Source organism: Anolis sagrei, chromosome 5, assembly GCF_037176765.1.
Source record: "Anolis sagrei isolate rAnoSag1 chromosome 5, rAnoSag1.mat, whole genome shotgun sequence".
Lineage (NCBI taxonomy): Eukaryota > Metazoa > Chordata > Lepidosauria > Squamata > Dactyloidae > Anolis > Anolis sagrei.
In genome coordinates, this window is record NC_090025.1 from 50,976,220 (window position 1) to 51,001,387 (window position 25,168).

The window sequence follows — 25,168 nt, forward strand, 5'->3', positions numbered from 1 at the left end:
GATGGAATTTGTAGTTCACCCTGCACAGACAATGGACCTGGACCACATTTGGCATACTGAACCCCCATACATGACCAACAAAAAATACTGGAGAGGCTTGGTAGGGAGTCAACTTTGATGTATAGGAGTTGTAAGTACTGGGATGTATAGTTCACCTGCAATCAAAGAGTGCTCTGAATCCCACCAGCGATGCACCTGGAACTAACTCGGCACACAGATCTCTCATGGCCAACAAAAAATACTGGAGGTCTTTGGGGGGATATATTGAAGTTGTAGTTCACCTACATTGAGAGAGCATTTTGAACCGAATCTGGACCAAACTTGACACAAAATCCCAACATGACCAAATTTGAAATTTTGGGAATTGCAGTTCACCTTATGCATTTTCTAATGGGAGCATTCATTTAAAAAAACAAAAGCAAAAACTGACTTTTTCTAATAAATAATGTTACAAATTACCAAACTGATATTACCTAACATAAAAAAAGAAAAGAAAAGAAAAGAAAAGAAAAGAAACAATGCCTTTTTCAAATAACCCGGGCATTGCCTAAGCTAATATTGGGAACATTACTTTTGGGGTCTACAAAAAAATCATATTTGTACTACAATTTCCAAAATTGCGTGCTGGTTTGAGGATACTGGGAATCACAATCAAAAAGCCTCCAAGCTCTGGGTGAATATAAAACCTTCATAACAGGATTGCCAGGCATCAGAACAAACACGTCAAATCGTTAGATTCTCTGTATCCAAACAACACCTTTCTGGACTTTCAGTGTACAGCTGCAAGGAAAATCTTTGCTGAGTTGCCAAACATTTCTGTTTCTTGCTTATTTATTGATTTACTTAAAAATTCTTTGTTTTCCACTCCTGAATTTGCTTCAGGGATAGTTTCTACTAAGCCAAGACTTGCCCACTTGGGATTCTCCATGTATGAGGGCTGGGGGGTGGAGAAGAAAGCAATTGACAAGGGGGATTCATGCTTGTTTTAGCTTGTTGAGACACAAATAGGAATTCAAATGTAGGGTTTCTGCCCAAGATATAAAGTCAATCTATATATATAAATTTGTTAGGGGCATCCAACGAAGAAACAAAACTCAAAAACCCCCCAACGAAACTTAACCAAAATTCCCATGCCCATAACACAACCCACAAGGTACAAACATATCTACTCAAAATGAAAAACAACACAACAACACACTCACAAAACGGCAAAACAACAAAACTCAAAAAAACCCCAACAAAACTTAACCAAAATCCCCGTGCCCATAACACAACCCACAAGGTACAAACATATCTACTCAAAATGAAAAACAACACAACAACACACTCACAAAACGGCAAAACAACAAAACTCAAAAATCCCCCAACGAAACTTAACCAAAATCCCCGTGCCCATAACACAACCCACAAGTTACAAACATACCTACTCAAAATGAAAAACAACACAACAACACACTCACAAAACGGCAAAACAACAAAACTCAAAAATCCCCCAACGAAACTTAACTAAAATCCCCGTGCCCATAACACAACCCACAAGGTACAAACATATCTACTCAAAATGAAAAACAACACAGCAACACACTCACAAAACGGCAAAAGAACAAAACTCAAAAAACCCCAACGAAACTTAACCAAAATTCCCATACCCATAACACAACCCACAAGGTACAAACATATCTACTCAAAATGAAAAACAACACAACAACACACTCACAAAACGGCAAAACAACTGAGCATGCGCATTGGCGCCCAGCCGCAAGTTCCCTGGCGCGCGCACATGGCCTTCCGGCCAACGTTCCCTCTGCGGAAACCATGCCCACTCCAAGCCCCGCCGCACCGTTTCCCGCACACACACACCCCCTGCCGCACACACACATGCAACCCCACGCTCCATCACTACCCTCACCGCCGCACACACACGCAACCCCACTTCCCCCGCCGCCGCCGCACACACACACGCAACCCCACGCTTCATCACTCCCCTGCCCCAATCTTACCTCCTTTTACTTCACGCCACCTCCAAACCCCACCCCGCCCCTTCCCGCCCTGTCAAAATCTAGGAAAGGCAGGAAGGAAGGAAAGAAGGAAGAAAGAGAAAGGGAGGTAAAGAAAAAGGGGGAAGGAAGGAAAGTTAGAGGAAGAAGAAAAGGAAAGGAAAGGAAAGATGGAAGGAAAGAAAAGAGAGACAGCAGAAGAGAAAGAAAAAGGGGGAAGGAAGGAAAGAGATAGAGAAAGAAGAGGAGAAGGAAACATGGGAAGGAAGGAAGGAAGGAAGGAAGGAAGGAAGGAGGGAGGGAGGGAGGGAGGGAGGGAGGGAGGGAAAGAAGGAGAGAAAGAGGGAAGATTGGCCACAGCAACACGTGGCGGGTAAAGGTTGTTATTTCTATTATTATTATTATGCTATTGTTCCTCTGAGACCCTTTTAGGGGGAATGGGAGAGGTGTCAGGTCCCGGAGGCAATGCATTGCATTATTGTTATTGTTATGATGGTGGTGAAATAAAAGGAAATAAAAAGTGAAAGAAGGAAGCAAACAGGGAGGGAAGAAAGGCAAAGGAAGGAAGGGGGAGGGAATGAAGGAAAGAGAGAAGGATGAAACCAAGTAGTGAAAGAAGGAAAGAAAGAAAGAGGTAGAGAAGGAAGAAAGGAGAGAAAGGGGGAGGAAAAGGGGGAAGGAATAGGTAGGGACCTCTCTTTCATAATAGTCCAGATATCTACCTCAACTTTGATAAGTTTTACTATAGGCCACAGCAACGCGTGGCAGGGCACAGCTAGTAGTATTCTAAGGAAGCAGTGGGACTATCTTAAATGAATGAGGAAGATGAGCTGCTACAGATTTTATCTAAAGATGCCCTATATGACATCTGGTGGTGGCATCTAGAAAGTACAAGTACAGCATGAATTGAATAAGAACAGAACAGAATAAAAGGGGAAATGCAGCTCATTGAGAGTCTTTTTTTTCACTAGGAAGATTAATACCATTTGATTTATTCTAGGAATCTATAAGTAGATAGATACTATCCACAACACAGATATGTGCTCCAAATGTATGCTGAAGGAAAAGATGTTTCAGTAATAAGAATACAAGGATCTGTGAGAGAGAATACTATATTAGAAACAGTTGGTTGGAAAAGGGTATTTTGAAGATATAACCTCTATGGAGATCTCTTTAGAACATGACACGTTACCATGGCCAAGGAGTCCAGCATTAATGTGTGTGCAGATAGTGAGGGACTAATGGTGTCAGAAGAAGATACCACAGGCACGAATAACCCCAGATAACAAATCCCATTAGAGTCCCATGAAAGAACTAAGACCCATGAGTCCAGACCAGTTTTTATGGCTTCCAAATGTAGCTTCAGCAGCAGGGAGCAAAGTATTCCAAGAGGATCCAGTGTTCTAACAATGTCCCAGTTATGAATTTTCAGAGAGAAGGGGAAGTGCAACATTTCAAGTAAAGCAAAGGTAAAGGTTTCCCCTTGACATTAAAGTCTAGTTGAGTCTGACTCTGGAGAGATGGTGCTCATCTCAACTTCTAAGCGGAAGAGGTGCTGTTGTCTGTAGATGCCTAGGTCATGTGGCTGGCATGACTACATGGAGTGTCATTACCTTCCTGCCGAAGCGGTACCTACTCACATTTGAATGTTTTCGAACTGCTAGGTTGGCAGAAACTGGGGCTAACAATGGGAGCTCACCCCGTCCCATGGATTTGAACTGTCGACCTTTTGGTCTGCAATTTCTGCAGCTTAGTGGTTTAACCTGCTGTGCCATTGCAGCAGCATGCAACATTTCAAACTTGCTCCATTATAATCTTCCCACTTTGTGATACGAAGTGAAGCCTGAGTGATGTAAATATTGCAACTAAATTAAAGACCTTAGCTAAGTGTGAGACCTAGATGGACGAAGTTGCTCACTTGGAGCAATCCTGGGTGCTGTTACATTTTCCTGTCTCAATATTTTGCATGTGACAGCTACAGGTTGGGGCATATTGGAGGCCTTACATTCCTGAATGACTGACTAACATAGAGGGTGGGTCTTGCACAGATGCTCATATTTCACCCCAAATTTAGCTGCTATGAGTGACAGGTGAATGGTAGCACATTCCTGACATCTTCCCTTCTTTTCCTCTTTGTGCTCAGTGAATACATGGAGGTGGCCAAAGGCCAATCCCAGGCTCTATGTCCACAGGCCTATTCTATGACTTGTCCATAATAAATAAAGTAAGAACTGATACTATCCAGCAGAACTTCGTGTCCCCAAGGTCTTCCAGGGGGGCCCTCCTCTTGCTCCCACCCCGTCGCAGGTGTAGCTTATGGGGACGAGAGAGAAAGCCTTCTCGGTGGTGCCCCCCTGGCTTTGGAACTCATTACCTGGGGAGATTAGGCTAGCTCCCACCTTGTCAGCTTTTAGGAAAAACTTGAAAACTTGGCTGTTCCGCCTTGCTTTTGATGAATGAATAACAATTCCCCACGAACGTCTCAGCATATACTCGTCCTCTTGATGCACTTAACCTTATTCCTAGCGGGAAATAAAGCCCATAGCTTGCCCCTCCCGTATCTCCTTCCTGAAGAATCACTCCAGTTTTCCCATCTCACCCTATGTCCTCCGTTTTTATCCTTGCATTTGGCCCAGTCCACCTTGATTTACTTTTTGTCCTTAATTTTTATTTTACTTCATACCCAGTGTTTTATCCCACTGTGTTATTTTTCTTTTCTTGTTTGCATTTTATTGTTTTTATTGCTGTATTTTATTTTAATTATTATTTGCTGTATGTATTTTATTTGTTTGCTGTATTCTTTGTGCTTGGCCTCATGTTAGCCGCCCCGAGTCCCCAAGGGGAGATGGTGGCGGGATATAAAGAAAGTTTAAGAAATAATAATAATAATAATAATAATAATATAGCGCAAGAGCCCAATTTCCACATCTATTCTAAATGTTCATAGCACATCAGCCAAGAAACACTAAACACTTACCTTGTTTGGATTGCTTCTGCTTGTGGCGTCTTACAATAAAGATGACCAGTAAAATGAATATGACTAGAAGCAGTGCTGCAGGGGCTCCAAAAATCAGAGCAGGGTGTAGACTTTCTTGTTCTGCATTCATTTCTATCGTGGTGATACTTTCATTTTCAGAAGTCTCTGTTTGTGTCAGTATGGTGGAAGCCTGCAGATCCTGGTCACTTGTTGAAAATACAGTGGATATGGTGGCATGTGTTATTACCACGGTAGTAGATAATAGTGTGCCACCCCCTGAAGCTTCTTCAGCTTCCATTGTAGTTGTAGAGCCTGCCAAATTAGGAATGGGAAGAAAATAGCAATACTTGTCACTTTTACCTGGATAGTTGAAAGTTTATTAAAACGTTATTTTTCACACACACAATTTAAAATCTGATATTTTCAGCAATTCTTTTATAATCACATCCTTACTATTTCTAAGAAATGTTAGCTGGCAATGAAATCACTATCTAGATTTTCCCAGTTATTTTCTTCTCCTGAATATATGATAATTCATGCTTCCCATTTGGGTCAATAATGGTTTCCAGAATGAGGCATTATGGCTAGTGAACTGTAAAGCTGCATGAAAATGATCTGGAAACAAAGGTGTTTGAGGAAGTACAGTCTTCAAATAATAAAAAAACCCAATGTAATGCAGTAGTGCAGTCATGCCTTGGAGATCGACTGGGAGATTCTCAATTAAATAAGTGCTAGGTATTGAGTCAGCCCCCCTGGTGGCACAGTGGGTTAAATTGCTGAGCTGCTGAACTTGCTGACCAAAAGGTTGACAGTTCAAATCTGGGGAGCAGGGTGAGCTCCTGCTGTTAGCCGAGCTTCTGTCAACCTAGCAACTTAAAAACATGCAAATGTGAGTAGATCAATAGGTACCGCTTCTGCGGGAAGGTAAGGGCACTCCATGCATTCATGCCGGCAACATGACCTTGGAGGTGCCTATGGACAATGCCAGTTCTTTGGCTTAGAAATGGAGATGAACACTACCCCCCAGAGTTGGACACGACTAGACTTAATGTCAGGGGAAACCTTTACATTTACCTTATTGAGTCAGCATGGTGTAGTGGTTTCAGTTTTAGGCTGCCATTCTAGAGACCAGGATTTCATTCCCTGCCTGGCCATGGAAATTCACTGGGTGACCTTGGGCAAGTCACAAACTCTTAGCCTCAGAAAATGCTATATGATAAATTCACCTTAGGGTCACCATAAAGCAGAAATGAAATAAAGATACACAACAATTGTGCATTACAAATGGGATACAAATTGACATTTTTTTATTAATTCAATTTTCATTTATTATAATTATATCTGTTTGTTTGCTTTGTTTCATTCATTGCAATTAAAAGCTTTTTCAGTCTTCTGCTATCTGTAACTCTTCATTTAAAGGCAGAACGTTTGGCTGGATTCTGCTTAAGTAATGAACATCCGATTTACGTTCAACTCCTAGCAGGCCCGTAGCCAGAATTTCGATTCGGGGGGGGGGGGGGGGGGGGGCGACGACTGAGTCTGAGTGAAAGAGGATCTACCCTAGCAAACCTTTTGTATCGTCACCCCATGCGATCTACTCGCATATGGGATATATTGAGTATGGTGATCAGATCATGATATGAATAAACTTAACAGTTTAAATAATGCACCAGTAAGGCCTTTTAGCGAACCACCATGAGAATTTCGGGGGGGGGGCTAAAGCCCCTCGAGCCCCCTCCCCTGGCTACATGCCTAACTCCTAGTAACAAACATGTGTCTCCCCTGCTCTCCCCGCATTCGCTTGCCTTCACGTCTGTCTCTTTCCCTCCATTCCCTTGCCATCACATCTGTGCCTTTCCCTCCATTTTCTTCCCTGCCTAGGGTGCATGTACACTGCAGAATTAATGCAGTTTGACATCACTGCAATTGCCATAGCTCAATAGTATGTAAACCTGGATCTGTAATTTGGTGAGGCAGCAGCATTCTTTGCAGAGAAGGCTAAAGACCTTGAAAAACTACAGCCTCCAGGATTCCATAGCATTGAACTAGGTCAGTTAAAGTAGAGTCAAGCTGCAGTCATTCTACAACACTGGTTCTTAACCTGTGGGCCCCCAAATGTTTTGGTCTTCAACTCCCAGATATCCTAACAACTGGCAAACTCGCTGGGATTTCTAGGAATTGTAGGCCAAAACACCTGGGGACCCGCAGGTTGAGAACTACTGTTCCACATCACAGATGCACTCCTCTGACATACAAATGTATGTTTTCTGACTTACATACATATTCAACTTAAGAATGAATCTACAGAACCTATCTTGTTCATAACCTGGGGACTGACTGCACTCAGATCACCAGAGCTCAGGAACATTAACCTCTGATGAGCAGGAAACCCAGGCTAGAGGTGCACTATGGCTATATGTTTTTCTGGGTCATGTATGCATGGCGAGGGAAGATAGCAAAGGATGCCAGCTCTGGGCAACGTATTCCTTCAACATTTCTTTCTTTATTTACTGCATTTCTATGCTGCATTTCTCAGCCTGAAGGTGTCTCAAGGTGGCTTACACTGGCATGATTTGATGCCACAATTAACAAAAACAAAATTAAAAACGACTAACACACATTATAAAAACCTTATAAAAGCATTAAAGGCAAAAACACCAGTAACTTCCTATTAGCTCATTTTCCAATGACATTTTACTGCTTTCACAGCCAGAGCATCCATAGCCTTTTCCTCCTGCCACAATCTATGTCAAAATATTTAACTGATATATAGTGAACTGACTTGAGTCTGGCTCCAGAACTGCCCAGATCCTTCTTGTCAGAGTTTTTACATCATATCATTTTTTAAGTGACAACAAGTAAGTGTAAGGATCAGGGCCAACAAGCATTAAGTGTCAAACCACCTGGCTAGCATTGAGCAATTTACACCCAGGCTGGAGTAGCTGTAAGTGTACTGAAGAAGCCCAAGCTTCCATGTTGTTAGTGGTGATGATGTGTGCTATTGGAAAATGAAGCTGCAGAGAAAGGGAAGGATTAGTAAAGAAAACCAGGGAGAGCCTTTTGCCAAGAAGAAGGTATGAACTAACAGAGTATCAGGAAGAAGGACTGGAGTAGAGACAAAATCTTCTGCTACACATATGTAAATATTTCAGAATAAACTTTTCTATTGACAAGACAAGTTGTATTTGTCTGCTCCTTAATCAAAGGGGGAGTACTTCCACTATAGAAGGGGACTGTTTTGTTGCTGCACACGGAACCCCCAAAATTTTGCTGCAACACTTCTCACATAGGTATCATTCCCACTGCATTCTTCAAGCTGGTAACAAACAGGCAGATTCCATGCCAAGCTGAGGGAGAAGCTTCATAGGTGCAGTAGAGTCTCGCTTATTTTACCTTCACTCATCCAATGTTCTGTATTATCCAACACAGCCTGCCTCCCCTCTGGATCAACAACTGTTTCAATCCATTGCAATGTTTTGGTGTTAAATTACTACATTGCATTACCATGTATTGAACTGCATTTTCTGTCAATTTGCTGTAAAACATGATGTTTTGGTGCTTAATTTGTAAAATCACAATGTAATTTGATGTTTAATAAGCTTTTCCTTAATCCCTCATTATCCAACATTTTCGCTTATCCAGCGTTCTGTTGGCCCACTTATGTTAGATAAGTGAGACTCTACTGTACTTCCTTTGGACCAGGTACAAAGAAGAAAACCACTACTTTTCTCCCAAACCCTCCATGTATACCAGAGGAATACAGGGTTGAGAATTGTAGTGCCAACTGCTGGTTTTCATCCCTGACTGCACAAGTCTCCAGCACTCAATGAGCAGTTAGTCTAGATACATTAGAGTGAGACACCTACTGCCCCAATGAGTGACCATCACTCAAAAGAATTGATTTTGTCATTTGGGAGTTGTAGTTGCTGGGATTTATAGTTAACCTACAATCAAAGAGCATTCTAAATTCCACCAACAATGGAATTGAACCAAACTTGACACACAGGACTCCCATGACCAACAGAGAACACTAGAAGGGTTTGTGGGGCATTGACCTTGAGTTTTGGAGTTGTAGTTCACCTACATGCAGAGAGCAGCATGGACTCAAACAATGGTGGATCTGGACCAAACTTGGCATGAATACTCCATATGGCCAAATATGAACACAGATAGAGTTTGGGGAAAACAGACCTTGACATTTGGTAGTTGTAGTTGATGGGATTTATAGTTCAGGTACAATTAAAGGTACAATGAACCCCACCAATGATATATTGGGCCAAACTTCCCACACAAACCCCTATGATCAACAGAAAATACTGTGATTTCTGGTGGTCTTTGGCAGCTCTTCTGACACTGCCTCATGGCCCCCTCCAGAAATCCTGATCCCCCAGGTTGAAAAATGCTGCCTGAAGGCCATCCAGTCCAACCCCCTTCACCAGGGCAATAAAATATAATCAAAGCCTTCTTGACAAAGAGCCATCCAGACATAGATATAGATAGATAGATATGATATTCACACACACACACACACATGTATATGACAGATATAGTATTATAGATTTGAAAGGGACCCCTAAAAAAGGACAATTATATGTTGCATGTTCCAGAGTAAGCAAACAAGACAATCTCTACATCAACATTGATGAAGAAACAACAAGAAATACTGTTTACCCACAAGATTAAAGAAATTACATATATTAGAAACCAACACTTTCTTGTTACTTTATTTTTCAGATCACCAGACTAAGCCACAGCAACGTGTGGCAAGGGATGGCTAGTCTTTAATAAACATATTATTTTTGATCCTATGAAGTTGTGAATCTGCAATCCTGTTCCATCCTGTTGAATGGAAGCTAATCCTTGCTCACTGCCCATAAGTTTCTGCTGCTTATGAACTGTGCTTCTGGCACTCTGCTGTATTTTGTGGGATCACCCCCAAGTGAGGGTTATTTTTGAGCCCAACAGCTCTTGATTCCCAACACCAACAAGAAATGTCTGACCAGAAACCAAAGCCAACATTTATGGAGCCCTCATTCTTCCTCCCTTGAATATGAGACCTGACAAATTTTGGATAAACTGGACAAAGGTTCTCTGTTTTCTATGAATTAACTATTGCACACACTTTTGTTTGCTTTGTTGTTATTTCTTTTACTACTGTTGCTACTACTACAACTACCCATTTCTTGACTGCTGTAACAATGAATGAACAAATGAAGGTCATTCATTCATTTCTTTATGTTTTTAAAAGAAACCCACAACTTTTATTGGGAACTATAATCCTTACTTTACTGAGACAAATAATTTCTGAATCTCTTGGAACTGCTCTGACAGTTATGGCAAAAAAAAGCCCATTATAAGTATCAAAAACTGAGACCTACAACCCTTGAGAAAATTAATTATTTCACTGGAAAAGGAGGTAAATCTTTCTTCTGTGTCCACATGTATTGGGCAACAGAGAACAGTGATAATAGATGATTCTTTCCCAAGTATTGAATTCAGAAAGCATTCCGAAAGCTTGATGTTATGGTTGGCAAGATGTAAATATTTGTTCCCGCTTTCAAGAGCAGCACATACTTCAGACACTTTATAAATTAATTGCTCCCAAAATAACTGCAGTCTAAGCCATCTTATTCTTCCAGTTGTCCTGGGGAGGGATGGGGAAGAGAGATAAAAATAAGCAAACAGTTGGCTGCAGCAACATACCAATATTGTGGTTGAAGATCTCAGAAGTCTGCAGTCTACATGCCAATGCCGCTGCCTTTCTCCATCCCTATTTAACAGTGATGCCATTGTGTCAAATGGGGTCACTGGGGAGCCTGAAAGAAGCAATTTAACAGCAACTGCACTACACACGCATTTCTGAAGGAGTCAACCCAGTAATATGCAACAAAACCACACCCAAAAGCTTAAACTCTCTGTACTAGGGCAGAGAACATGGTGTATTTGCAATGTTGAAACACAGCTCTTGGCAAAGTCTAGTTAGCATGGGCATGGTCAGGGTAAATGGGAGTAGAGTTCTGCCCTTCTTATATCTAGTAATCTATAATGAACAAAATTATAGCTGATTACACAATCACAGCACAATCCTTGACACACATAGTATACATCTCAGTGTGTTTGGTAAGCTTACTTCTAGGAAAATGTATATTGCTTTTCAGCTTTAATCCGGCAGGTTTCTATACAGTGTATTTTCAACTGAACCAATTAAGGTTTAAATGTGTCTGTTTCATTTACGTTATAAGCGGGAATAGAGCCAAAGGGTGGCTAGATTATATGGCCTGCTATGCATTGTCAGCCCATGGCAGGACCAGACTCTGAAGTATGTAGTGTCAGCGCTGTGTGGCTGTTGGGCCAAACCATGGGAGAAGCTCCCTTTGTGGCAGAAAAGACATACATCTTGGGAAGGTGCTTTAACAAGTAATTAGTTACAGTTATATAGCCCCAAAGAGCCCCCTGGGTTAAACCACTGAGCTGCTGAACTTGCCAACCAAAAGGTTGGTGGTTCAAATCCAGGGAGCAAGGTGAGTTACCACTATTAGACCCAGCTTCTGCCAAACTAGCAGTTCGAAAACATGTAAATGTGAGTAGATTACTAGGTACTGCTTCTGCAGGAAGGTAATGGCACTCCATGCAGTCATGCTGGCCACATGACTTTGGAGGTGTCTGCGGACAATGCCGGCACTTCAGCTTAGAAATGGAAAAGAATACCACCCCCCAGAGTCAGTCATCACTAGACTTAACATCAACAGGAAACCTTTACCAGATTAGTGATTTGCAGTTCTTTATATCCTCCAGTTTCATGGGACTTCTTAATCTTCGATCCTTCTTGTCATTTTCCTGTCCAAATATTTTCCTTTTCTTTACACACACAAAAACTTCAACAACAAGGTGGCATACTTATGAGCTTCTCCCATTTGATATAAGTTGTGATATCAAATGTAGATGCATCCAGACCCTTCTCAACTCTCCCCAGTGCATTTTCAGATGTGTTACAATCCTAAGAGAGGCTTCAGTTTCTTCCACTGGGTTGTGTTAATTTTAAAAAAATCTGTAGAGTTATAATGGCATTCTGGCAGGCCCCAAGTTACGAATGAAAAAGGTTCTGTAGGTTTGTTCTTACACTGAATTTGTTTGTAAGTTGGAACAGATACATTTTTAAAGTGTAAAAGGTAAAGGTTTCTTCTTGACATTAAGTCTAGTCGAGTCCGAGTCTAGGGAGTGGTACTCATCTCAATTTTTAAACCAAAGAGACAGCATTGTCCATAGATATTTCCTAGGTCATCTGGCCAGCATGACTGCATGGAGTGCCATTATCTTCCCATCGGTGCGATACCTTTGCATGTGTTTCATGTTTTCAAACTGCCAGGTTGGCAGAAGCTGTGGCTAATGATGGGAGCTCAGCCCGCTCTGTGGATTTGAACCACTGACCCTTGGTCAGCAAGTTCCACAGCTCAGCAGTTTAACTTACTGCGCCACTGCAGCCCTTTTTGAAGTGATAAAGCTTCAGTGGAGACACCTTTTTCCTGTGATAACTCTTTCAGAGTTAATTTCTTTTCCTAGGGGCAGATTTCTCTCCTTTCCTGTTATCTCATCCCATTCTTATCTATGAGTGGTTTGCAAGTCGGATGTTTGTAAGTCAGGGACTGTCTGTAGTAAACTGTCAGTATGTTGTTGATATGCAGGCTTCCTTGGAGTGAAATTACCCCCAATACTCACCCCCAAAACAGTTTCATCCAGTGCCTTTGATCTCACAGAGTGGGCATGTGGGAGTGGAGAACAAATACAATTTACTACTGTTGTACTGTAACTCTAAAGTAGTGGTTCTCAACCTGGCTGTGTGTCCCCAGATGTTTTGGCCTACAACTCTCATAAATCCCTGCCAGTTTACCAGCTGCTTGGATTTCTGGGAGCTGAAATCCAAAACATCTGGGGACCCACAGGTTGAGAATCACAGCTCTAAAGATTTAAAAAACCCAAAACACTGTACCATGGTGGTGCAACAGGTTAAACCATTGAATTGCTGGATCTGCTGACCTAAAGGTTGGCAGTTTGAAGCCATGGGTCGGGGTAAGCTCCTGCTGTTAGCTCTAGTTCCTGCCAACTTAGCAGTTTGAAAACATGCAAATGTGAGTAAAGCAATAGATGCTGCTTTGGCAGGAAGGCAATAAAGGCAGTCATACTGACAAACACGATCAGGTACGGAAAGGAGGCTCCTTAGCTTGGAAATGGATCAAAAGCACCTCTCCATGGCCAGAGTTGAGCACCACCTCCAGAAAGCTAGAGATGAAGGGGAAGCCTTTACCTTTGTTATGTGTATTTTCATGTCATTGCATTAAATACACGTCACTGTATTGAAATACATTAAAAATTTGCTTATCTGTGTATATTGTAATCTGCTCTGGATTACAACGTACACAGGGAGATAGAACATAATATAAATAAAGTGTTGTTGTTGTTCTTGTAATTATTACTTTAATGCATATACAGAAGACCCCAGGACTTAGAAAGATTAACCCTCATGCACACTCATACCTGAGGTTGCACTTATGCATAGAGAGAACATTTTGATGAAATCCATGAATAATCAAATCCATGAAGGTCAAAATCACAAATGTGATGGATGATTGCTGCTCTAATGTGTAAAAGAGATTGTAGTTATTCTGCAAAGAACTAAAACCAGCCTTTGTTGAGTTCCAATTACAATATAATTTCAGAATTAAAAATTCCAAATTACTTGTATCATGTTATGTCCAAGTTCAGGTTAAGGCAGATGCTGCCAGCAATTCAAAGATCTGCAGAAAGCTGCTCCCAAGCTCTCAAACCAAACTGTGTAGCGGCTCTTATAAAACAAGCCCAGGCATGCATTGTGCAGAGCTACAGGAAAAAGGAGTGGCATATTTGCAGTTTCACAGGCATACATCTAATATATTTTTATCCATACCCACATCCTGACAGCTCTTTTCGTGTCAGTCCTGCCTTTCATTCCAATTGCAAGTGCCAACATTCAAAGTCACTCTTTCTGACCCATTCGTTATTTAGTTAATGTCCAGAGCTTTAAGCAGTTACTTTTTAAATGCCACTTCCTAGAAGCCCAAACTGGCATGGGCAATTATTTCCCCACCACAAAAGAAGAATTATTTTCAAGCTGTGCTCATTTTTAGTTTCTAGCTATGTCTGTTCACTATTATCTGCTTTCTTATGGCTATCACTTGCCTATCGTGCTGAAAATATCATGTCTCTCGGGATTTCCATATTGCAGGTCAAAACAAGCTGCAGACGTTTGACTCAGCAGCTGGAAGAGCCCCAAATTGACTGAGCCATTAAGTATCTCATTCCCTAAGAGGTACAATCATTATTAATACAGGAAATGTGTTCTGAGATTCTTTTGTCAGACTCTGTCATGCTCCAGCATAGAAAGCCAGGGTGTTATTTTATGAGGTCATTTGGCCACCTTAATTGAAATAAACCATATCTTGCCTTCTGCTTCTTTGACAGCGGCACTTCAAATATTACATTCTGAGATGACATACATCAAAGATCTCTCTCACAATACCCAGTTATAGGACTGTGAAATCATTTTAACTTCATGTCAAACTTGAAAAACTGCAAGTTGCTTTTGGTGTGAGAGAATTTGCAGTAGGCAAGGACGTTGCCCAGGGGATGCCAGGATGTTTTATCATCCTGTGGGAGGCTTCTCTCATGTCCTCACATAAGAAGCTGGAGCTGACAGATGGGAGCTCACCCCGCTCCCCAGATTTGAATCTCTGACCTTTCGGTCCACACTCCTGCTGGCACAAAGATTTAACTCATTGCGCCACCACTGCATGACATTTTAACTGCAGTGTTTCCATCAGTGTTTCCATCCTATAGAGTTTTGGGATTTGTACACTCTTTAGAAATCAGAGAGCTCTAGTGGATCACCAAACTAAAAAGCCCTGGTTTTCTTTAAGATGTGTCAACATGCTACAACTGTGTAATGTGAGAGAGAACTCTCCAATACAATTTGTCCACTGTTGGCATGTATGGATTCTTCAAGTCAAAGGAGGAGGGAGAGAGCTTGTTTTCTGCTTCCCTGGAGAAGAGGACACAGAACAATGGCTTCAAGCTACAGGAGATTCCATCAGAATATTAGGAAGAACTTCCTAACTCTGTGAATTGTTCAGCAATGGAACTCTCTGCCCCAGAATGTGGTGGAGGTTCCTTCTTTGGAGGCTTTTAAGTGGAGGGCCATCTGTCGAGGGTGCTTTGAATTGGATTTTCCTGCTTCTTAGCCAGGGGTTGGACTAGATGGCCCATGAAGTCTCTTCCAACTCTATGAGTTGTACCTCAAAATATGATTTTGAACTGTTTTTAAATTGAATTGTTTATAATTGTTAATTATTGCTAATTTTAACTGTGGTTTAAATGTATTATGTTGGCATCTAATGGCTGTCAGTTGAATGCTTGAAATAAATAAATAAATATTTTGTGTGAAACTTTGTTTTTGCCGAACATCTTGCAGCACATTTTGCTATAGTTTTTCAATGAACATCTATAGAGTTTCAACCAACCTGATTTGTGGCAGCCACAAAAATGAAGTTTTTGGAGTATAACTACTACTTTCAAAGTAAATACTGCACAATTAAACAGGAAATAACACTTTCAAACCAGGAGCAGAAAATGTTTCAAATTTTGTTACATAGTGTAATCACAGTCAATTTGATACTCATTCAGGCATGCAATGCTGGCAACAGGAACATTTTTCAATATTGTAGTCACTAGACCATGGGATCAGCTTGTCAGGACTTCTAGCATTTACATCAAAATGTGAAACAACTTTCATTTTTTCAAAGCTGTCTTCATCCAAAAAGTTAGTGTGTTTTCTCCAGAAGCCTAAGCATGCATGAACTCTAATTTTTTGTATATTTCAAAGTGGATATGCTTTAAATATTCATATTTCTTGCTTTAGAACTTGTCTGAACAGGAACTCTTTTTATATTTTCAGTTTTCTTTAGAACTTCTGTTTTGGCTGAACTTCCCCAGAGGGTTTTCAAAGTTTAGAAGCTCAACGTCATGTCTTTTGCAAGATTGCAGTGGCCGCATACATAACATTTTATAACTCCAGAGGTTTGTTCCTCCCCAAGTGATATCTCATTGTTACAAGCTGCTTTGCAGGTGCTAGAAATGTAAATGCTTGTGTGATAGAACCCATAGTGAACAATACCAAACGAAAACAACAAGACCAGGGAATAGAAGAAAATACCACCAATAAACGGGGGGGGGGGGGGGGGGGGGGTCAAAATGTATGATAAAGAATATTTCTTACTTTCTTTAGAGTGCTATGTGTATGAAACTTATCACCCACCCACCCCAGCAAGCATGGCAAAATGGCAGGTGTGGGGCAACATTTTCCCCATGGCAGGGTCTAAGGTTTAGGGTTGGGCCAGATAAACAAACTTGGAGGGGTGCATCCGCTCCCCGAGCTTTAGTTTGGGGACCCCTGATTTACTGGGTAGATTAATGTACATCAGTGTTTCACAACCTTCCTAATACGGTTTCTTGTGTTGTGGTGACCCCTAACCATAAAATTATTTTCATTGCTACTGTTATGAATTGTAATGTAAATGATATGCAGGATGTATTATCATTCACTGGACCAATTTGGCATAATTACCTGATACACCCAATACTGGTGGAGTTGGGAAGGGGGATGTTTGATTTTGTTATTTGGGAGTTGTAGTTGCTGGAATTTATAGTTCACCTACAATCTAAGAGCATTCTGAACTCCATCAACGATGGAATTGAGCCAAATTTAGCACACAGAACTCCATGATCAAGAGAAAATACTGGAAGGGTTTGGTGGGCATTGAACTTGAGTTTTGGAGTTGTAAATTCACCTACATCCAGAGAAACAATGATAGATCTGAACCAAACTTAGCACAAATACTCAATATCCCCAAATGTGAACACTGGTGGAGTTTGGGGAAAATAGACCTTGACATTTGGGATTTGTTGCAGAGGTTTAGAGTTCACCTACAATCAAAGAGGATTGTGAACATCACCAATGATAGAATTGGGGCAAACTTCCAACACAGAACACCCATTCCTTGAAGGCACTCTCTGGAGTGAGCCACCCTCCAGTATCACATCCTCTCCCTCGCCTGCACATGCACACCATGCTGCCATGCGCCAAGCACACGTGCTCTCCCCTCCCTGCTTGGAGTTTCAGAAACAGCCTTCCCCTTGGCTGAGAGGCCGGCCAATCATAGCAGAGGAGGGCTTATGGTGGGAGAATTCACTGTCTGTTTCCAAAAAGAAAGAGAAGGGCAAGCAGAGAGGTCTTCAGCCTTCTCTATCAAAGGGTTCCTAACACCATCAGAAATATATGTTTTCTGGTGGTTTATGGCAGTGGTTCTCAACCTGTAGGTCCCCAGATGTTTTAGCCTTCAACTCCCAGAAATCCTAACAGCTAGTTAACTAGCTGGGATTTCTGGGAGTTGTAGGCCAAAACGCCTGGGTACCCACAGGTTGAGAACCACTGGTCTATAGTCACCCTTCTGAAACCCACTCGCAACCCCCCCCCCCCAGCCAGAGACCCGACCCCCAGGTTGAGAAACGCTGATGTACATCAAGTCTCCCAAGTCCTGGGAGTTTAGGGATTTTCAAAGATAGGAGCAGCAATTTAAATGAGTATAAAACAAACTAGTAGCGCATACAATTCCTTTACTTATTTATATAACTTCAGTCTTGTAGTTTTTGATCATTTAAGAACTAGAGTTATCTGCTTGATCTGCAATACAGGCAATTTCCAAGTTAAAAACATCAGACTTACAAACAACCCATAGTTAAGAATGAGGGTGAGACAACAAGAAGTGAGAGAAATCTACCCCCTGGAAGGGAAATTTACTCCTGAAAGAGTTATCAAGTGAAAAAGGTGTCACCATTGAAGCTTTATCAGGAACCCTTCCCTATGCTATCTAAAGCATCTATCTAAAGCATCTATCTATCTATCTATCTATCTATCTATCTATCTATGGCAGCAGTTACTTTAAAAATGTAACTGTTCTGACTTACATACACATTTAACTTAAGAACAAACCTCCAGAACCTATCTTGTGTGTAACTGGGGCCCCTTCCACACAGCTGAATAAAATCCCACTTTATCTGCTTTGGACTGGAATATATTGCAGTGTAGACTCAGATAACCCAGTTCAAAGCAGATATTGTGGGTCATTCTGCCTTGATATTTTGGTTTATATGGTTGTGTGGAAGGACCCTTGGAGGCTGCCTGTACATTAAAATATAAAAATACACTGTTTAAAAAATCTAGATTAAATCATCACAATACGTAGAACCACTTGAGGACGTATGAACAAAGTAGAGTATCCATACGTCTCTTCTTATTTTACGATGAGACACTGCCTGGACCAGTAACTACAGTCTGGTTATTAGCCTAATTAGAAGCCTGCCTGCTCTATTCCACAATATTTGCATAGAATAGTGCTCTATAAGGGAGTCAATCTTGATAAAATAGTGAAGAGTAGAGACATCCCACTTGCAACAAAGATCCGCATAGTTAAAGCAATGGTATTCCCCATAGTCACCTACGGATGTGAGAGCTGGACCATAGGAAAGGCTGAGTGAAGGACGATAGATGCTTTTGAACTGTGGTGCTGGAGGGAAGTTCTGAGAGTGCCTTGGACAGTGAGAAGATCCAACCAGTCCATACTTCAAGAAATAAAGCTTGGAGGGAAGAATAGTAGAGGCCAAGATAAAGTACTTTGGCCACAACATGAGAAGAAAGGAAAGCTTAGAGAAGACAATGATGCTGGGGAAAAAGGAAGGAAAAAGGAAGAGGGGCCGACCAAGGGCAAGATGGATGGATGGTATCCTTGAAGTGACTGGATTGACCTTGAAGGAGATGGGGGTGGTGACGACCGACAGAGAGCTCTGGCATTGACTGGTCCATAAAGTCACGAAGAGTCGTGAATGAATGAACAATGAACAACAACAACAAAGGGGGTGTTCCTGGTATGTAAAGATACAGATTCAGTAATAGGAATTTCAGCCTGTTCTGGTTCTAGGTGGGGTTACCAGGTTTGCCATTTGAGTGTACTCCTGGTTTCAGTGATGAGAACTATACCTACAGTTAAAAGTAGTGAATGAGCTAAGCCTATTCCTTGTGAAGTCGGATCTAGTTACAGTGACACAACATAAGGTCTGATTACATCCTGTTTGAATGACTATAATGCCATCTATGTGGGTCTGCCCTTGGAAAGTTTTCAAAAATGTCAGGAAATAAAAAATGTTACAGACAGACTGTTGACCGGAGCTGGTTACAGAATATATATAACTCCTTTGATAGAATAGTTGCATTAGTTTCCTATTCATTACCAGATACAATTCAAAGTGTTTGGCCTAACCTCTCACACTCTATATGGCAGTGGTTCTCAACCTGTGGTCTCCCAGATGTTCGGGTTTTCAACTCCCAGAAATCCTAACAGCTGGCAGACTGGCTGGGATTTCTGGGAGTTTAGGCCAAAACACCTGGGGACCCACAGGTTGAGAACCACTGCTAGATGGCTTTGACCCAGGTTGTATGAAGGTTTGTAGATGCCTTCAATAATCCAACAGAAAGGACAACATAGTGGTTTTTCCATTGGACTAGGACAGTGGATCTTAGTCTGTGGGTCCCCAGGAGTTTTGACATACAACTCCCAGAAATCCCAGCCAGTTTACCAGCTGTTAGGATTTCTGGGAGTTGAAGGCCAAAACATCTGGGGACCCACAGCTTGAGAACCACTGGACTAGGACTTTGCAGACCAGGGTTCAAATCCCTGTTCAGAAATGGAAACTCACTTGGGCAAGTCACTCTCTCAGTCTCAGGGAAAAGGAAAAGCAAACTCTCTCTGATAAAATCTCACACAGAAAACCCCATGATAGGGTCACCTTAGGGTTGCCATGAGTCATGAACAACTTGAAAGTACATAACAACATATGAGGCTGTTTGAGTTTTGAGATTCCCCTTTTTCAGCCCCACCAGTGTCACAAGGTTCATCTGGTATGAACATGTGAAAGGAAATTCTTGGGAAACTCTTCTCACAAGAGGTATCATGGTCTCTCCTGTATTTAGAAGCATGAATTCTCAGGTTGGATCTACACTGTCCTCTCTCCCAGGATCTGATTCCAGGTTATTTGCTTTGAACTGGATTATATGAGTCTACACTGCCAGATAATCTGGGATAAACACATAATCTGGAATCAGATCCTGGGATATAGGGCAGTGTAGGCTTTTCAAATACTTAGATGAAACTGTAGTTCTGTAGTTCCTTCCTTGTCCAAGGTCACAGTTCAACACAATAGACAAATGGGGTGAACTCCTTAGACTGAAGCCCCTTCTACATTGCCATATAATCCATATTGTCAAAGCAAAATAATCAACATGATCTGCTCTGAAGTGGATTATATGAGTCTACACTGCCAGATAATCCAGTTCAAAGCAGATAATCTGGATTTTATATGGCAGTGTAGAAGAGGCTCTGGCCAAGGATGTTCTAACAAACTCAGATTGGATGGAGAAATGCATCTGCTGCAAACATTACAAACTTTTCATTGAAGGGAAAGGCCTTACATTGCAGGGGAAAATCTTCTTATTCAAGATGTTTTTAGCAGTACACTCTTGCTTATCCAACCATTGCTCATCCAACATTCTGTATTATCCAACTCAGTCTGTCTCCCGCCTAGATCTAATCCATTGCAAGGTTTTGGTGCTAAATTTGTAAATACATCATATTACATAGTGTTACAGTGTATTGAACTTCATTTTCTATCAATTTGTTGTAAAATGTGATGTTTTGTTGCTTAATTTGTAAAATCATAACGCAATTTAATGTTTAATAGGCTTTTCCTGAATATCTCCTTATTATCCAATATTTTTCCTTATCCAACATTCCACCGGCCTGTTTATGTTGGATAAGCGAGACTACTGTATTTTGTTCTGGTCTTCATTCTGATTCATCTTGTGAATAACTTGGGTGCCATATTAAAAGAAAGGAGAAATACATATATACATTATTATTTTATTATTAAGATCCAGCTTTTCATGTGTGTTCAACCATAACTTCCATCACTTTAGCCCTATTAATACAGTGAGACTTGCTTCTGCATAAACATGTATAGAATTCCACTGTAAATGGATAGAAAAAGAAATCAGGCATACACTTATTTCTTTTTCTATCCAAGCACTTTTTTTTACACAACTATAACATAAAGAACAAATGCATCAGGTAAGTGTGTTGATATGTAAAGTAATGAAAACATTTTATGAAAAAGATGGGGACAATATTAATCTTTTATAACTCTGTGGTTAAAAAAATGCCTTTATGGGACATAATTTTACAATCATAGAAGCCATTGAAATCCACAAGCATGTGGACAATTTCAACACAAAGGAAGAAACCATGAAAATGGACAAAATCTGGCTACCAGTATTTTAAAAACCTCTAAAATTATAACAATAAATTATGAACAACAGAGGAATTCCAGATAAGAAACAATCAGGGCCAGCGAATCACCTCCCAACAAAGGATTCCCCCAGGCAGTAAGAAGCCAGACCTTAAAACTGCTAGGCCATTAAATGCTAATCAAGGTGGCCAAGTGCAACATTCACACCTATCTCAAAACAGGCAAGAGTTCTTTCTCCCACCCTGGAAATTCCACAGATATATAAACCCCATTTTCATAGTTTCCAACAGATCTCACAACCTCTGAGGATGCCTGCCATAGATGCAGGCAAAACATTGGGAGAGAATGCTGCTGTAACATGGCCATACAGCCTGGAAATCTCACAACAACCCAAGTAGACAAGAGTTTGCATATATTAGTAAACTAAATGTCACTTCCATTTTGAATTGAGGAATAGCTGCACACTGTCAGATTTAAGTACAGTATATGTACATGATATTTTGATAGATTACTATTTTATCATTAAACTAGCTGCCCCCTGCCACGTGGTGCTGTGGCCCAGTCTGGTGATATGGAAAATAAAGTAATTGGAAAGTGTGGTTTCTAATATATGTAATTTCTTGATGCTTGTGGGTAAACAGTATTTCTTGCTGTTTCTTTGTCAGTGTTGATGTGGAGATTGTCTGGTTTGCCTACTCTGGAGCATGAAACATATAATTGTCTTTCTTTAGGGGTCCCTTTCAAATCCATGATACTGTGTGTGTGTGTGTTTGTGTCATATATATCTATGGCTGGATGGCTCTTTGTCAGGAAGACTTTGTAAGTTTTCTTGCCCTGGTGAAGGGAGTTGGACTGGATGGCCTTAAGTACTGTATTTTCTGTTGGTTATGGGGGTTCGTTGGTGGGGTTCAGAATGCCATTTGATAGTAGGTGAACTATAAATCCCAGTAACTACAATTTCCAAATGTTAAGGTCTATTTTCCCCAAACTCCATCTGTGTTCATATTTGGGCATATGGAATATTCGTGCCAAGTTTAGTCCAGATCCATCATTTGAGTCCACAGTGCTCTCTGGATGTAGGTGAACTACAACTCCAAAACTCAAAGTCAGTGCCCGCCAAACTTTCCCAATTTTTTCTGTTGGTCGTGGGAGTTCTGTGTGCCAAGTTTGGTTCAATTCCATCGTTGGTGGAGTTCAGAATACTCTTTGATTGTAGGTTAACTATAAATCCCAGCATCTATAACTCCCAAATGACAAAATCATGGGTTATTAGGTGTCCTGTGGCCAAATTTGGCAGCAATTCGTCCAGCAGTTTTTGAGTTATGTTAAGCCATACATTACATTTTTATGTATACGGAAGGGGAAAAATCCAAAAATAAAAATCTATTATCTGGATTTTCATAGATAAAATGCATATGTAGGGACAGTGTTAAATGCATGAAAATAAAGTTTAGGCAATGTTTTCCCCAATTATCTTAATATGGAAAATTCAAACATAGAACACACAATGTGCCTCTCTGTATAAAACAAGATTTGTGTTGTGTTTATGGACTATAGTATCTTAAACAGCAAGGTTAAATGTGAGATATTTCTATGATTTTATGTCAGATTGTAGCTGATATACCCAGCTATTACATTGACAATTAGGTTACTGCTTTGTTTGCCCATGAAATGCTAATATTGAAACATGTCTCCTAAGAGATTACGGATAAAAGTTTGTCTACCAACAACTTCCGAATCCTCAGACAGTATGAGTAGTGGACATGGTTGCTGGGCTTTCTGGGACTTACAGAGTTTGCAAGTAACATTTCCAAACTGTGTGTACATTATTTGTATCTACAGTAGTCTCTCACTTATCCAGCATAAATGGGCCGGCAGAATGTTGGATAAGCGAAAATGTTGGATAATAAGGAGGGATTAAGGAAAAGCTTATTAAATGTCAAATTATGTTAAGATTTTATGAAGTAAGCACCAAAACATCAAGTTTTACAACAAATCAACAGAAAAAACAGTTCAATACATGGTAACGTTCTGTAGTAATTACCATATTTACAAGTTTAGCACCAAAACATTGCAATGTATTGAAACAGCTGTGGATCCAGTCAGGAGGCAGACTGCGTTGGATAATACAGAATGTTGGATGAGCAAAGCTAGGATAAGCGAGACGCTACTGTATTTAGAAACCTACCGGGTTGAAATGAGTTTGCTTGAAGTAGGAATAAAGCCTTTAAACCCATGATATACTAGGGCAAGGGAGCTTAAAGGGGAACCCCATGACTCACCGTGGATCGGTAAAAAAAAAGTGACATATTTCCAGATCTTAGCACATCTCAAGATCGGTAGTTGAAAATGGATCCATGGAAATAAAAGCTAGCAAACAGTTGTGAAGCAAAGCTGAAAGAAGCAGTGCAAGTCTATACAAATTGCCTTTGCAAGGACCAGCTTTTCTGGGTGTGACACTTCAAGACAGTTCTCCAGCCCTCGGGCATAAAGTGTTTCTATATGTATTTTTTCTCAGCAATGTAAAGAGCATGTTCCTACTTACCACAGTAGAAAGATCTTTCATTCAGCAGCAGAAATAAGGACAACACAAAGTTATACTTCTGCATGTTACCTCCTCCGTGACCAGGTAAAACACTGCTTTCATTCTCCCTTAGCTTTTCAGAACATGTACATTTCCTGTTTCCTGCCTTTGTGGTAGATGTGTAAGATGCCTTGAGGAGATGCACTACGTTTGATTGTTTTTAGGAAGTGATGTAATTTGGTTTGAGCCTGTCAAAGGAACAGGGATTGCAAAAGGTTGCTCCCAAAACACTGACTCAGCTGAAAAAACACCAAGGAGATCTCTTTGTGAGAAATCATCTTGCAACCCTGTCCTGTTTGCAAGAGTTGACTCTTTCTCAACCAGATCATAAAACCACAAGTCACCTCCCTCTAACCCAAAGAAAAATACACTTTCTCATTGTGGCACTACAGATATGCTACACTGACACTGAGATTTCAGAAGTCCTATTCACAAACAGAAAGCATGTCTGCCCAACTACCTGTGAGTATTTGTGTTAGGAAGCTGAGAGCTCCTCACCTACACCAGTTTAAAGGAATGTATTCCCCTTGGGTTTCCACCTTCTTCATTGATATAGCTAAGTTGTTTTAAACATTTTTTGTCCTGAAACGTATAAGACAAAATAATTTACATACATTAAATCCTGCCACTCCTGAAGTCATAGATATTTACAATGACTACCTTGTCAATCCTATTATTAAAATAATAATAACAACAACAATAATAATAATAATAATAATAATAATAATAGGCTCTTCTCACCTAAGGGCTGAGAAGAGCGGTATACAAATAAAGTAAATAAATAAGTAAGTAAATAATAATAATCCAAGGCCACGGTCATCTCAAGACTGGACTACTGTAATGCCCTCTACATTGGCCTTCCTCTGTCGGTGATCTGGAAGCTCAAGTTGGTACAAAATGCAGCTGCTTGGCTTCTTGCGGGAATTCCGATGAGATGCCACATAACACCAATCTTACTACAGCTGCATTGGTTACTACTTGAGCACCGGATCACTTTCAAAGTGATGGTACTCACCTTTAAGGCCTTGCATGGTCTGGGGCCGATGTATCTGAGGGACCGCCTCACCCCCTACCAACCCCAGAGATCCCTCCATTCTGAGGACCAAGATCTATTGGAAGTCCCCAGTGTCAAGACCTTGTGTCTAACGGCAACCAGACGCAGAGCCT

General features: G+C 40.8%; 1 protein-coding gene across 5 annotated transcripts in view; it reads right to left on the minus strand.

Moving 5' to 3' along the window:
* Positions 1 to 24,155, minus strand: part of TMEM154 (transmembrane protein 154) — a 47,202-nt gene extending 23,047 nt beyond the window's left edge. Inside the window, exons 1-3 of one of the 5 annotated variants that reach the window (XM_060776200.2) lie at positions 23,963 to 24,155; positions 10,678 to 10,790; positions 4,975 to 5,286 (exon numbers count right to left, since the gene is read on the minus strand). In XM_060776200.2, coding sequence (XP_060632183.2) covers positions 4,975 to 5,272 — 298 coding nt within the window. In that variant the 5' untranslated portion in view covers positions 5,273 to 5,286; positions 10,678 to 10,790; positions 23,963 to 24,155. The other 4 variants (XM_067468694.1, XM_060776199.2, XM_067468695.1 and 1 more) reach the window with 4 other exon arrangements.
* Between the last annotated feature and the right edge of the window lie 1,013 nt (positions 24,156 to 25,168).